General features: G+C 44.4%; 1 protein-coding gene across 2 annotated transcripts in view; it reads right to left on the bottom strand.

The window, feature by feature from the left end:
• Positions 1 to 1,287: 1,287 nt before the first annotated feature.
• Positions 1,288 to 13,478, bottom strand: part of LOC119180687 (putative oxidoreductase YjmC) — a 34,675-nt gene continuing 22,484 nt past the window's right edge. For both annotated transcript variants that reach the window (XM_075875792.1, XM_037431815.2), the window contains exons 8-12: positions 11,668 to 11,737; positions 7,621 to 7,739; positions 6,222 to 6,317; positions 5,950 to 6,060; positions 1,288 to 1,626 (exon numbers count right to left, since the gene is read on the bottom strand). In XM_075875792.1, the coding sequence (XP_075731907.1) occupies positions 1,579 to 1,626; positions 5,950 to 6,060; positions 6,222 to 6,317; positions 7,621 to 7,739; positions 11,668 to 11,737 (444 nt within the window). In that variant the 3' untranslated portion in view covers positions 1,288 to 1,578. The remainder of the gene's footprint in view (positions 1,627 to 5,949; positions 6,061 to 6,221; positions 6,318 to 7,620; positions 7,740 to 11,667; positions 11,738 to 13,478) is intronic.

Raw genomic sequence — 13,478 nt, 5'->3', positions numbered from 1 at the left:
GTGCCGCTCACAAAATATTTGGCGAGTCTGCGCCTCAGTGAACCCTAAGAGCAAAATATATTGCATGAGTGAGTCTGGGTGTGCTCCACAATTTTTGTTGATTTTCGCCCTCAAATTGAATTTTTCGATCTTACTGTGTACATACACATGCACAAATACAAAATACAAGCACACATGTAAACATAAAGTTTGTTTTTGGGGGTTGGAGGGGGTGTCAACCAAAGAAGATTCTTGCTACATGGGCCCTTCGGCCATCCTCAGATATTTTCCGCGTGGCCTACCATATGGCCTGCACACCCTTTAGAAATCTGTTTCCCCTGATCGCAAGCGCCAAGCAGAAGTTAGGCAGTATGTAATGGAGAGTTTTAGAGAGTTACGCAAATATGGTAGGAGATACGGTAAGGCAGTGCAATAGTGCTCCTCCTTTCCAGTGCAATGCACCCCAAGACGACATGTGTCTCGCACAACACAGAAGTAGTAATATCAGAAAAGGATAAGCACAGCTTTGATGCACAACAGCAGGTTGTCCTAGATAACAAAAACAGCGGCCTCATTTACTGTACTTTGCCGAGAAAGCAAGAAAGACTTCACTCCCATGGGAATTTCAACAACCACAACTAGGAGTCAGACCGCTTTCTTTGCAGCAGAAAGCTGGAGGCCACTTCAAGAAGTATGCGCACTTTAAGTCGAAGCCTCTTTATCCTAAGTAGCTGCTTGCATTCGATTTCAATTGGAATAATTCCACTGCAGTGATAAAACTGCAACCAGGCATTGTGTTTACCCATGAAAAGTTAACACTGGCCGTTCATACCCAGTAATAGTACTCTTGCATTGCCACTACATTTGCCCTTTGCAGTTTTACTAAGAAAAGATGTCCTATCCAAGAAACTTAACCTGGAGCAGCAGCAAAGCCTGTGGCGAAATGTGACACTGTAATCTACCGCGATGCACTGAAAACATTCTCATGTTGCCACTGCTTCCTTCGAAAAATAAAGTTGAAAACAGCGCCACGTGACTTGCGCAACCAAACTTCAATACACATTCAGCAGGTCTCGAATGTGGTGGTTCTGAACAGTATCACAAGATATCGCCAGGTGTACTTTTGAGCTGGTTGGTTCATTTTTGAAGTAAAACAGCAGACCATATGAGGAGAAAGACACATGCACAAGGTGCACTGATAACAGTTGTTAGTGGGCCTTGTGTACGAGACCTTCACCTTGTCTAGCAAGTTGTTTCCGGTGCTGTTTTACTGTGAAGATATCAGCAGCCTTGTTGCGATCGCATGCATGCATTCCAACATGATTTTATTAAACATTTATTTTACTTCTATGAGAATGCCACCTGAGGGAGACAGCAGAGAAGAATTAGATGACGAGTACATGTGTGTGTAGTTCGTGGCGCACTCCGTGGGCAGTGTTCTACGGCTGGACGCAGCTGCCGTGGCTGGCGTGGTCTGCCTGGACAGCAGGACAGGTCAGTAGAGGTACAGCCACCTCCCACGCTTCGAACAGCATGTATATGACTTATGGCATTACGTTTCACCGTCATCTCGCTCAGTCACCAAAATGACCCTTGCCTTCACTTCCTTTTTGGTGGATCGACACCAAGCTTTTTGGCAACATCATCCTGAAAACGTAAAAAAAAAAATTGTGTGAGCAACATAGGTTGCTGGAACTATGCAGCTTCTGAACTTATGAAGGTGACTACTATACCAGAAACTACTGTATTTACACGATTGTAAGTCGACTCGAATGTCGGTCGACCCCCTGAAATCACACAACAGAAAAAGACAGGGGGGGGGGGGGAGAGCTCGATCGCATTTCATTAAAAAAATTTACAATGTATCCAAAGAAAATGAAGTTGACAGTGGCTTCAGAGCAGTGTTTGAAAGCTGTGTAGAAAAGGGAGCTTTGTGAGAATATGTGGGGACCATTTTTTGAAAGACCTTGCAAAAAAAACTAGTGTTCGATTGTAGATCGACTCCCCAAATCAGATTTCAAATTAAGACAAAATGGGCCGACCTACAATCGTGTAAATATGATAATAGGCAAAAGCTTACCATTCTAAAACTACACGCAGGAGACACAATGTTAGTGGGAAAAAGTCTCCAGATCTCTGCTCCAGAATAAATTTGGCCACTTAAAGCACAACATGCCCAAGTTTTTCACTATACATTTCACAACAGGACCTTTACTATGAACATACTCGGAGCCCTTTGACACATTGTTTTTTTTTTCTTATTTGAGGGAGAGGGTGCTGGGGGTGCACCGTGACGAGGTGCTGAGCAAGCAGCAGCGGTTGAGTGTCATGTCACGAGTATCACGTTGTGGCCTTGACTTCCTCCTCTATTAACGAACATATGATCATGAAATTAACGATGTCAGAGTTCTCGAAGTACAATTTACCAGTCTAAACAGATTCGCTGTTTTACTTGAGCCTCTCTTCAAATGTTGTATCGCATCAGCCTACAACCATTACTTATTACATTATTACTCTAACTCTATAATCTATTATTTGTCTCTATTACTCTAACTGAAGTGACTCTGTGATATAACCATTACGTCTAGATAAACAAAATGCTGTTATGGTATGATAAGGCGTGGTAAAAGCACACACTACAGATGGCATCTGTCTATGCAGTTGTCCTCCGCATTACTTGGAATGCCTGCTCTAAGGCAAAAATCTTTCCCCCACCTGATGGGGAGCCCTGCACATGCCTGTGCCAGTAACCAACCTATCCTACTTAGTCTTTTGAACACATTGTGGCAGTTGCAGAAAACTATTTTGGAGAAAGCAGTGCCTCATCAAGCAACACACGTACTGCTGAAAGCAAATGTTTAGTAGGATTGGAACTGCATGCACACCTTATAACACCTGCAATAGTGTTTGTACGGAATGCATAAATTATGGAAATGCATAATTAAATAAGTGGGCATATAACTAGCATGCATATTCGAACGTCTTACACTGAAGCGCAAGCACCACTACACTTGCAACAGGCGAAGGTTAGGATAATGCACCCTCTTGTGCTTGCAGCCTCCAGAGCAGCCATAGCAATCATAGGCTGTGAAAGAAAGTCTTAACGTTTAAGGGGGGGCGCGGCAAGTAAAGTGCCGATTTTGGTCAAAATATGCGATTTTCTGATTTATTTTTTTTCGTAATCTTCAGACCTTCAACTTCCTTGTTCTAAAATATTACAGCGAAACGTGCGCTACAAATCCCGCAAATAGTGTTTTTGCCGAGGCTAGTCGCCGAAAAGTGCGAAAAAAAAGCCCCTGAAACGGTGTTGTTCACGCCGCACAAACGCGCCAAGTTGTTGACCGTGGGCCGCCATTTTGGTAGCTTTGGAAAGAGGAGAAAGCCGGCTTCCCGATGGTCGCGGTCTCGTATTTCGCCGAGTGAAAATAAAAGCGCGAGGAGCAAGTAAAAAAACGAAAACGAAGAACGGCAATTGGCTGCGCGGGTCATGTGGTAGCAGGCGCGACCTCTTACTGGTCAAAGCTGCGCCGCGCACCTTGGCAACCTTGGAAGCGCGAGCGCATCTGCGGCCGCCGAGTCGAGAATCATCCGGCGTGCGCTTCGTTTTTTGCCAGTTGGCTGTTTTTGTGATAGTTCGCGTGCTTTTTTTACCAAGCTTTGTTTACATCGGTGGTCTCTTCTGAGTGCTTGCTCATACTGCGGTGTTATGTTGTCGCAAAAAAAGTTCCGGAGCGTCCACAAGTACGGCAAGCGTCGGAAAGCTTGGAACAAAGGGCAGACGACTGCGGCTGCCGTCCCAGTCGCAGTTCCGGACGGAGCATGCTCTTCAAGCGTCACGGAGCCTCTACTCAGACCCTTCGCTGATTGTTGTGAGGCCGAGAGTGTGGAAGGTGCCACATCGTCGTATGTCAGACCGCCGGATGCCGTCGACCGTGATGGACGCTCTCGCGAACCCGATTGCGGTGGCACCGCGTCGGCAGCCGTTGCAACTCCGGGCGTGCGCGCGTCGAACATTCTATCGCGAGTTTCGGCCCAGATTCCGAGCAGTGAAGAAATCGCGCAGCGGGCGCAGACAAGGCGGGATGTTTTGGATGCCGTAGCATCGAAATCCGCTTCAAAGCGGAAGCTCGAGCTTCTGAACGAAGGCTGCGACGAAAATGACGGCGGTAAGGACTCCACATTCTTCATTGTAAATAAGAAGATGCTGAACGGTCTGCTTTCGTCAGTAAAGTGCAACAAGTGCGACGAAGGGTCGATACGCCTCGAGACTACGCACTGCCTTGGACTCGCGGAGAGGATGGAACTTTTTTGTGACAATTGTGGCATAGTGAACAGTGCGTGGTCGTCCCCGAGGTGCTCCGGGCAACAAAAAACGAACCCCTTTGAGGTAAACGTGCGTGCTTTGAGGACTGTGCAGTCAGTTGGCAGAAAACAATCTGCCATAAATGACATTTTTTCTGCGATGGACATTTCGCATCGAGCACTGCACCACAAGTCCTACCAGAGACTGCAAAGGAAGTACAGCCACCCTGCCACCACATCAGCTGCCACCCGCATTGAAGCAGAAAGTGCACAGAAGGTGCATGACATTTACAAAGACCTAGGAGGAGTGCCAGGCAACATTGACGTCATTTACGACGGCACGTGGATGACGAGGGGGCACAGGGGGCCATCATGGAGAGGGCCATCATGGCCACTTATTACCATGTAACATCCACAGACCAGGATCCACACCACGACCTGTGCCCAAGTGGGACTGACTCCTGGTGCCCGCACAATCAGGCATTGGCCAAGGGAGAGCCGCTGCCGCCTCACAAACATAAACTGCCCCCTCACGTGCGAGTGGCACTGCTGCCAATCTACAAGCGCCTCTCGAACAAAGAGCTCCTTGAAAGGTGTGCGCAGGGAAAAACCCAGAACGCTGTGGAGAGTATGAACAGCCTCATTTGGTCACTCCAGTCCAAGAGCCAGTTCGCCTCCCTTCGAAGTGTGGAAAGTGCAGTTGCAGATGCAATCTGCCGTTTCAATGGTGGCTGCAAGAGTGCGCTGCAAGAGATCACTGCTCAACTGGGCTTCAATCCAGGAGACTGCTCTTTGCGGCGAGCAGCCGAAAAGGATGCCAAAAGGGTGAAGAGGGCTCAAAAGACGCATTGTTCCACGACAAAGAAGCGCAAAACTGGGTTGCGCTCTACAGAGGCCAAGGCCACAGCATCTCAGGATTACTGCCCAGGAGGATTCTGAGTGTTTTAGGCATGTTGTGAACTTCCAAACAAGAGTGAACTTTCAAAGTCAGTTTTCTCAACTCTTGATTTTCGCCTATGTGCCTTCGCTAGAACATCTGTCATTTTTTAACAAAGACTGATAGAGTCGTTCCGTTTTTTGCACTAGGCTCAGGAGGCCTTTAGCAGTGCAATAAAGCTTTATCTCTCTTCTTACTCATCATTTAAAATTTTTAGAACACATTTTATAATTACTGCGATGTGTGCGCAAAACAACATCCATGTTTTGGAAATTTTATTTATGGTTACAAGAACTAGAAAAATCAACTAATAGCTTCTTTGCACAAGTTGATGCTTTGGGAACATAATAATATGAAAAAATAATTTCATTTAGCAATAATTATCTCTTCAAGTGCGAAGAGCATTAATTAGTATAATTATGCTTGTAACTCAAAATGTACAAGAGGTATTTGAAAACGGTTTTCATATTTGGAATCCTCACAATCATCCACATACACACACCAAATTTCATCACAAACAGTACATTAATAAAAAAATTAGTTTTACTTGCCACGTCCCCCCTTAACATCAGTTTGGAAACTTCTGCCCCTGTGAATCGCTTACTAGTCTGTAAGGTCAATGGGAATATTCATAACACGATTCCAGCCATCCCACACATTGCAGACTTCAGCGTGGCTCAATTACAGCATGGGGTAAAGAAAAACACTTTCAATTCAATCGCATGACATACCGCAAACTGTATCTGGTTGACGTGGTAGCGAATTCCACCCTGAGCATCACATTTGGCCATGTGCTGCCTTTCTGGGTCTCCGGGAACCAGGACCGGAACACCTGGCGTCGCCTGGTAACAAAAATGCTCAATGTGTGAGACATGCTGCACGGCAATCAAGACCACAGCAAGATATGAACATAATAAGCTCAACTATCAAACATGTACAAGGGGCAAGGTAGTCTGCACAAAGGGTTCTTAATTCCCACAACAAACTATCCTGGGACCCTTACCGGTTCCTGCGACCGTGCTATGTTCATCAAGTCTTGCATCCGGTCTTCAAAGCCGGGGGCAAACGCTGCTGGGTTGATGGCCACAAAGCACTGGCCCTGTAGGAAAAGTGGGCAACATCAAGTCTACGGTCACAAAAACTAGCATATAAGTTCTTCACATTAAACATGTCATGAGTGGAGCCTTCCTCGCTAGATGCAATTAATTGTAGGCCATGCAAGCAAAGATGGATTATAGCAACAAAATTACCCAATGTCATAAACAGCTCAGGAGAGGTTCTGGATTTCTCTCATTATGATCTCGTTCACAGAGACAGCAGAAGCCCGTTGCATAATCAGCTCCATCACCTCAAGAACAAGTTTTTTGCTTAATTAGCACGCTACACACCTTTCATACTTGGCAGTACTGACACACTGAGAAAAATACAACTCAGTAGACTCATTAAACAGAGCCTGAAATAAATGGGAAATCATGTGCCATTCAACAGGAGTTCAATTTGCTGAGAGATGAACAGGTGGGTAGAAAGCAAGCACAACACCAATGATATTTGTGGCAATAAACATTTTTCACATTTGTAAAGCTAACATTTCTGCAATGCAGTTAGCCCAAATAACGGAATTTAATCAATCTTTCAAACGTGTTCAAGTGCAGTCGACTTGCACTATGATGCTGATAATGTAGACTTGGTTCCGTTGATATAAACAGGCGTTATAGACCAGCCCCAGCACGTGTAACTAAGACATCCTCTCTACTAGAAGCCCAACCGGTGCAGTGATTAAATGGAAGGAATGGGCAGCATAGACAAAAGCTTTGGAGATTATGAAAACGGTCTATTGTTTCGTTTAGCCAGCAACACTTCCATTAACCGAGAGCCTACTGACTGCAAAATTGCAATGCTTGCTCAGCATACATGAGCAGTGCACACTGTTATGCAAGCGTTGGCAGTGTCCTTCTCGTAGCAGTACATTGCCACCGATGTATATGATGCTCACAGGAAAAATTTTATTTTTCTTTGCTGTGAGTTCAATGCACAATTGAAAATGAGGGGAGAGCGCAACATACAGGCCAACGTAATCATGACCAACACCCCTGTGCAGGTTGAACCAACATAACTATGGTAATAAGAGAGCATAATAATTAATGGAAATTAAGATCATAATAGAGAACTCCAGAAATTTCTACCACCTGGGGTTTTTTAATGAACACCTAAAGCTAAGAAACGGGCCTTGAGCATTTTCGCCTTGAGACGACAGCACAGAAAGGGCAGACAGGCACACGGGAAATGCTATGAATGTACAAACAGTTTTTAGGTACCACCTAGCAACGCAACAAACGAGCTCTCAATAACAACACTGCAAAATAATACCCCCGTGGAATCTTTACACAATGTAAATTGCTAACCAAGTCTGCAGGGTCTTTCACATTGAGCCAGGATCGGATGTTGTTGCCATAGTGAGCACCGCCCAGAATGCCACAAAACAGGTCAACCATCATGGCCAGGCCGTAGCCCTTGTACCCACCTGCAAGATATCATCATGGGAGAAAAAGAAGCTTAATTAACCAGTCAGTAATAAAAATAAACCTCAACACATTCATAGTAGGCATGTGCAAATAGCAAAATTTAGTTTAGAAGCAACAGTAATACGGTCGCATTATTTCAGATCCACTTTGAGAAGTATATACAACATATCTCAAATGAAAAATTAGCCCATTTATCAAAAATCACCTAACTGCATGATCTTTTTAAAACTCAAACAGGGCATGTGCAAATGTCATTCCTCTAGGTTCAAAATCAAATGCAAGCAACACTGAATAGCGGTAGGATTTGATTTTCGGTAGAATGCAAGACAACGTGTACCTAAATAATTATGAATAGATATGCGGATAATATGCCATTTAACCTTGAAGTGGGGCTTCACGACAGTGCAGATTTCCCCTGAGTAGGTGTATTCACAATATAGTGCCCCTCCACCGAAGTGAAACGACCTCAACAAGAGGTTACATGTAGTTCCTATATGTCTATTCACTAATTTCATATACTTTCAAATTTTGAACAATTCAAATTCGTGCCCAAGCGAATTGGAATACTGCAACATTTGTGTGAATACTTGAGCACTTTGAATATTCGCACATGTCTAGTTTATAGGTATAGACAACCAAATACGATCAGTGGTATACAATCGAGCAGATCTTTAGCTATCGTGCACTAGTGGCAGTTTTTTCTGCGTATATTTGCCATACAACTGAACCATGGTTCAAAAAAGGCGAAGACAAGTGTATGCCCACAAAGCACATGTCCACGAAGCAATTTCTTGTAACTTAGTTGCATAATATGGCGCTGACAGACAAAAAAAGTGGCCGCTGCACACAATAGCTAAATGGTGCCCCTATAATACGGGGCTGAAATTCAAGACTGCAATTGGTGTCTACGCCTCAATTCTAAATGCTTCAATACCAACAAATGTACCACCAAAGCGATGAAGAAAGGGTGCTCAAAGTAACTAATAAATTGTATTGACATAACTTCACTAGTTCGTGTTGTTTAGTTTCCAAATAAAGGAAAGTTCATCTGACCAGAAAAGGATACAGGTGTTAAAGGACCCCCTAACACAGACATTTTCGTTTGTGACATTTTTAATATAATTTGTTGATTTGTCTATAGTAATGCCAATACTTAATCGTAAATTCTGTAACATTTTGTATTACTAATGCTAGCATCGTTAATTGAGACAAAAATAGTAATATATTAGCGCCCCACAGCGGGGGAGTGCCCAAGACCACAAGCGCTCATGTTTTGGTGATCCTGAATGCACAGTTTTGAATTTGGGCTCCACGCGCAGTAAAGATGTGGCTGCTTCAAGCGTGTCCTCCTTGGGAAAAAGAAGAGCATTCCTGGTGTAAGCAGCCAAGACCCCCTTGAGAGCAGATTGACAACAGAGCGTGAGGGGCGAGGCACAATAGTCCTCATTGGGTGCCAGTCGTGGTTTCGAGTGCACCCTGTGAATGTTCGACGACCTCTACAACATTCACTTTTTCAAAAGAATGTCACAAGGGGCCTCTGTCTACATCGTGCTAGTGGTGATGTCTCAAGGTGCTTAAATCTCAGATGTGTACATACACTTACTTTAAAACCTAACCAGAAAATTTTAAAGGCTATGTTTGTTCTTTATAACCTGTCAGAAGTGCCCACACATGCAGGACTATGAAACAGCACAAGCATCTCGAGTTTCCAAATTTGGTGTCAGTGGTCCTTCAATGTTCCAAAACAGCATGTTGTCTACAAAATATGCTGTAGGTTACGTACTGGAGACTAATTTTAACCACCAGGAGTTTCATCTAGATCTAATAATGTGACCATTCTCAAGTTTCCCCACATATATTTCACCAACGACCCAGAATCAAATAAAATGATCAAAGGCGCATTAGTTCAAGAGTGGCTAAGCAATGGGCAATATTGCTTCAAGTCTGCCTATCATCACAAACCGGCATATACATGTTCATGAGCAGAATGAGAAAACTTGCCAACAGACAGAAAAGCTGAAGTAGTAAATAACGCATTCAATGTTGATGGTGACATTGGGTAAATGGCATTATTGGTTTGCGGCCTTCATCGATTCACATACTCTGCTAGAAAAACTGTAGTTATAATTACCCGGCCTCAGTAACTGTCATAGGTGCGACCTTCGCAAATGCCACTACTGTAAGATCATCCCTCAGGTGTAACGTGCCCAAGGTCTCAAACTTTACTAGCAAACATTTGAGATCGTGCTTTAAAGTTTGGTTTATATTGTTGAGATAGCATTTATATGACGGGTTTTCGCGATCTGGTACCAAGTCCAAATTGACAAAACCAGGCGGTTGGTTCTCTTTTCTATAAATCAAACAGAAATACAAGCAGTATTTCATTACATCTCTTGAAAAACTGAAGATTCTTTTTTTTATTGCAGTTAGTTTGATTACTAATAATTAATTGTAGTCCGACTCTCTCACCTCACTGGGATCATTTCCAATACGTCCCACTCATGGCGCACGTCGTGTGATACATATAGCTTAATTTCTCGGTAAGTAAGGCACTGCTGTTGATAACATTGCTATTTGAGATGTAGTCATACACTGAAGCTTTCACTCTGACAAATTCTTATTTGCCTTTAGTGTACCTTTAAGGATGCAGGCACCATTGCTGGCACACGCTCAATAGCCAACAGTGGGCAACTGGTGTACCCTTCTACGTGCTAGGCTCTCAACACGAAGAGACTGTGCAAAAAGTGTCCCTAGAGTGGCCGTATTATGTTACACCGGTGTTTTGAAAAGTTGCACGAGATCGGATCCAAAGAGGCGAATAACAGTGAATAACAGTCTATGTAGACAACAAAATTTTACTGCACCTAAATCAGCCAAAAAATGAAGTAGCATGTACCATTGACGATACCTTGGATCAGCTAAATGTATTTCTATGAGCCACCTTGTCTAAACAGTACCTAGGCAGATGACGCATAAACTTGGTGGTAGCCAGTTATCGTACAACATCCATTTCAGTACATTACATCTGTCTGCAACTTTCAGCACACTGAAAGCAACCCCCTGATGTTACAGATCATGCCCAAAAGCTGCACTGTATCTTTTAACCTATTCCGACATCTACATCACATTGGGCAAGGTGGTAATGGCAGCATTTTGTTTTGCTTCGACGCCAAGAACATCTAGCTAAAGTAGGTTTTCCAAGATACAACAACTTATACAGTCAAGCCCCTTTATAAGAGACGATGATATAAGAGACAAATGGATATAAGAGGCGCCAGTGTGCCTACAGTAAAATACGGTGGATAGGAAAATTCATACAGGGTACCCTGCTTATAAGAGACATCTCATATAAAAGACATGAATTGCTGCCCGGAGCATGCCTCTTATAAAGGAGTTTAACTGTATTCGAAATGTGAAAAGTAACTACAGCTACTTTATCTAGTACCAAACTTATGTTTGAAAGTTTGTCACTGAGAATTTATTTTCGTTAAATATGTTACGCATAAGGAATGCCTGCATGCCTGAAGCAATCTTGCAAATCTGCACAGTGAGTACTTGCCCAGTTTTCATCGCAGCAGCCTTTAACACAGTGCCTGAGATAACACATGAGAAACTACAGAAGTTGTCACTACAGCAACATGCTACCGGGCACACTGCCTCAGAGATGCAAGGTGTCCTCCTAAAATTAGAGACCTTGTGTTCTGGGTCACCCCTTGTCAAACGTCAGTCATGGTGAGCAATTTTTCCATTTTGGCACCGAAAATGAACTTTTATTTTTTTGCTATCTCTTCCCTATGCTATCACTCGTATTTCAAGCATAAAACTGCACAGAAGTTGCTCTGTATTTACAATAACTGAAACGAGGCTGAAATTTCCTTGTGGCTGGCCCTTAACCCTTTCTTAAAGAACACCACAGTAATCACTCACTCGTTTCAATCGTTCCACCAAGCGGCAACAACGCACCATCACCCATTACTTCCTCAGGCTTGTTTGTTACCTGCAAGCAATGGTTCACAGTGAGACTGTTAGCAACAAGCTTTTTCAAATACAGTCGAACCTCGATATATCGAACGGCGCGGCGATCGCAAAATAGTTCGATATATCCAGAATTCTATATAAAAAATCATGAAAAAAAATACGTCAACAGCTTGCTGAAAACAACCAACAAACCGTTCAAGCGTGGTGCAGTAAATAGTCACTTGAATATTCAAACAAGTATTTATTGTGTTGGTTTAAAATAGTGAAAAAGAGTAGCCTGCTTTTTGTTGGCCATGGCGTGTTTGACGACTGTGTCCTCAATATAGTCCAGGCGATCCATAAGTGATAGGCCGGTGCCTTCAATCGCGCTGCAGTGGCGGCGCACAAGGGCCAAGGCAGCTACGACCTCAGCTGATGTCGGGAGCAAGGCACCATCAGCGCTTGCGGGATCCACCTCGGCAGAGTCTTCATTTGGCTGCTCAGCAGTAGCTTCGGCGACAATCTCCACATCCGTGAGCTCCGCCGTTCGGAGTTAGGCCTGTCGCGCCCCACAGCGCGCGACAGGCCTAACTCCGAACGCACCAACACTGCAAGCACAACAACCGATGCCTGCCGATGCTACGGGGGAGGAGCTTGCAACAAGTGCGCAGTGTGCCGTTGACACCATAGAGACTGCAAGGACTGCAAGCTGCAAGGCTGCGGCGTGAGTCCGGGTGTAAAGCGCGCACATGGCGCGCCCATGCCGGCTCGCCTGACTGCTCTCCCCTCCATGGCTTTCCCTTTTTTGGCGGCAGCGCAGGCCGAGTCTGAGACAGTCGTCTGCGTCCTTTCCCACCTATACTTTCCTCCCCAATCTTCACCTCCCAATCACCCTTCCCCCGCGCGAAGCCGTGTCGGTGCCTTCGTATTGAAAGGAAATAACAGCTCCGCGCTTTTCTCTTCACTTTCCTCATTCAAGAACCTCTACCACAAGGCTGTGGCGCGCGTACGCCGCTACGTTAAAGTGGCGCTCTCTGCGCCATCGATGTGTCATCGATGGTGCATCGATCGTGCATCGATGTGTCAAGTTCGGGCTGTCAAGGTGAATGGACGTGTTTTTTGAGCGCTCCCGATCGACTGCGAAGATAAGTGTTTTTGCATGTTTTGAGCTTGTCTTTATAATTATAAGGCAGTGGTTGAAATCTTCGTAGCGCTTATTTTATGGTACGGCTTTTTCGGGGGCCAGTCACCGGGTATTTATTAGTTAGTGCGGGTGTGTGCGGTTGAATTTTTTGTTGTTTTTTGTTTTATTTTTTGTTGTTTTTTGTTTTTGTTTTTTTTTTTGTTTTTTTTTTTTTGCCACCCCGTGGGGGAGGTCTGCGTACATTGAACACGCAAATTTTTGTAGTAGAGCTTAGACTTTCTTTTGTTCGTAGTGCAGGGCTCGAGTTTAGTAGTTATCGATTATAGGGACAATTGGTGTCAGAAAGACATGGTTAAAAAGACTGTAAAGTGTTCAGGATGTGGAGTGGGTTTGAAAGTGGACCCAAGCGTAGAAGTGGATGGAGAAGAGGCTGACGCGAAGTGTAGGCAATGTGAGGTCGAGGAAAAAATAGAGAAAATGATGGTTGCCCAGAGTGAACTGCTGATGAGAATCGCCGAGCTAGAGATTACGTTGGCGACAGAGCAAGAGAAAACGAGGGCAATGGGAGAAAGACTGAAGTCCGCCGAGGAAGCACTAGCGAAGCTGAACAAAGAAGCGGCCTACGGAGAGAACAGTA

This window comes from Rhipicephalus microplus, chromosome 10 (assembly GCF_043290135.1).
Source record: "Rhipicephalus microplus isolate Deutch F79 chromosome 10, USDA_Rmic, whole genome shotgun sequence".
In the NCBI taxonomy this organism is placed as follows: Eukaryota; Metazoa; Arthropoda; class Arachnida; order Ixodida; family Ixodidae; genus Rhipicephalus; species Rhipicephalus microplus.
This window is presented reverse-complemented; position numbering and strand designations above follow the sequence as displayed.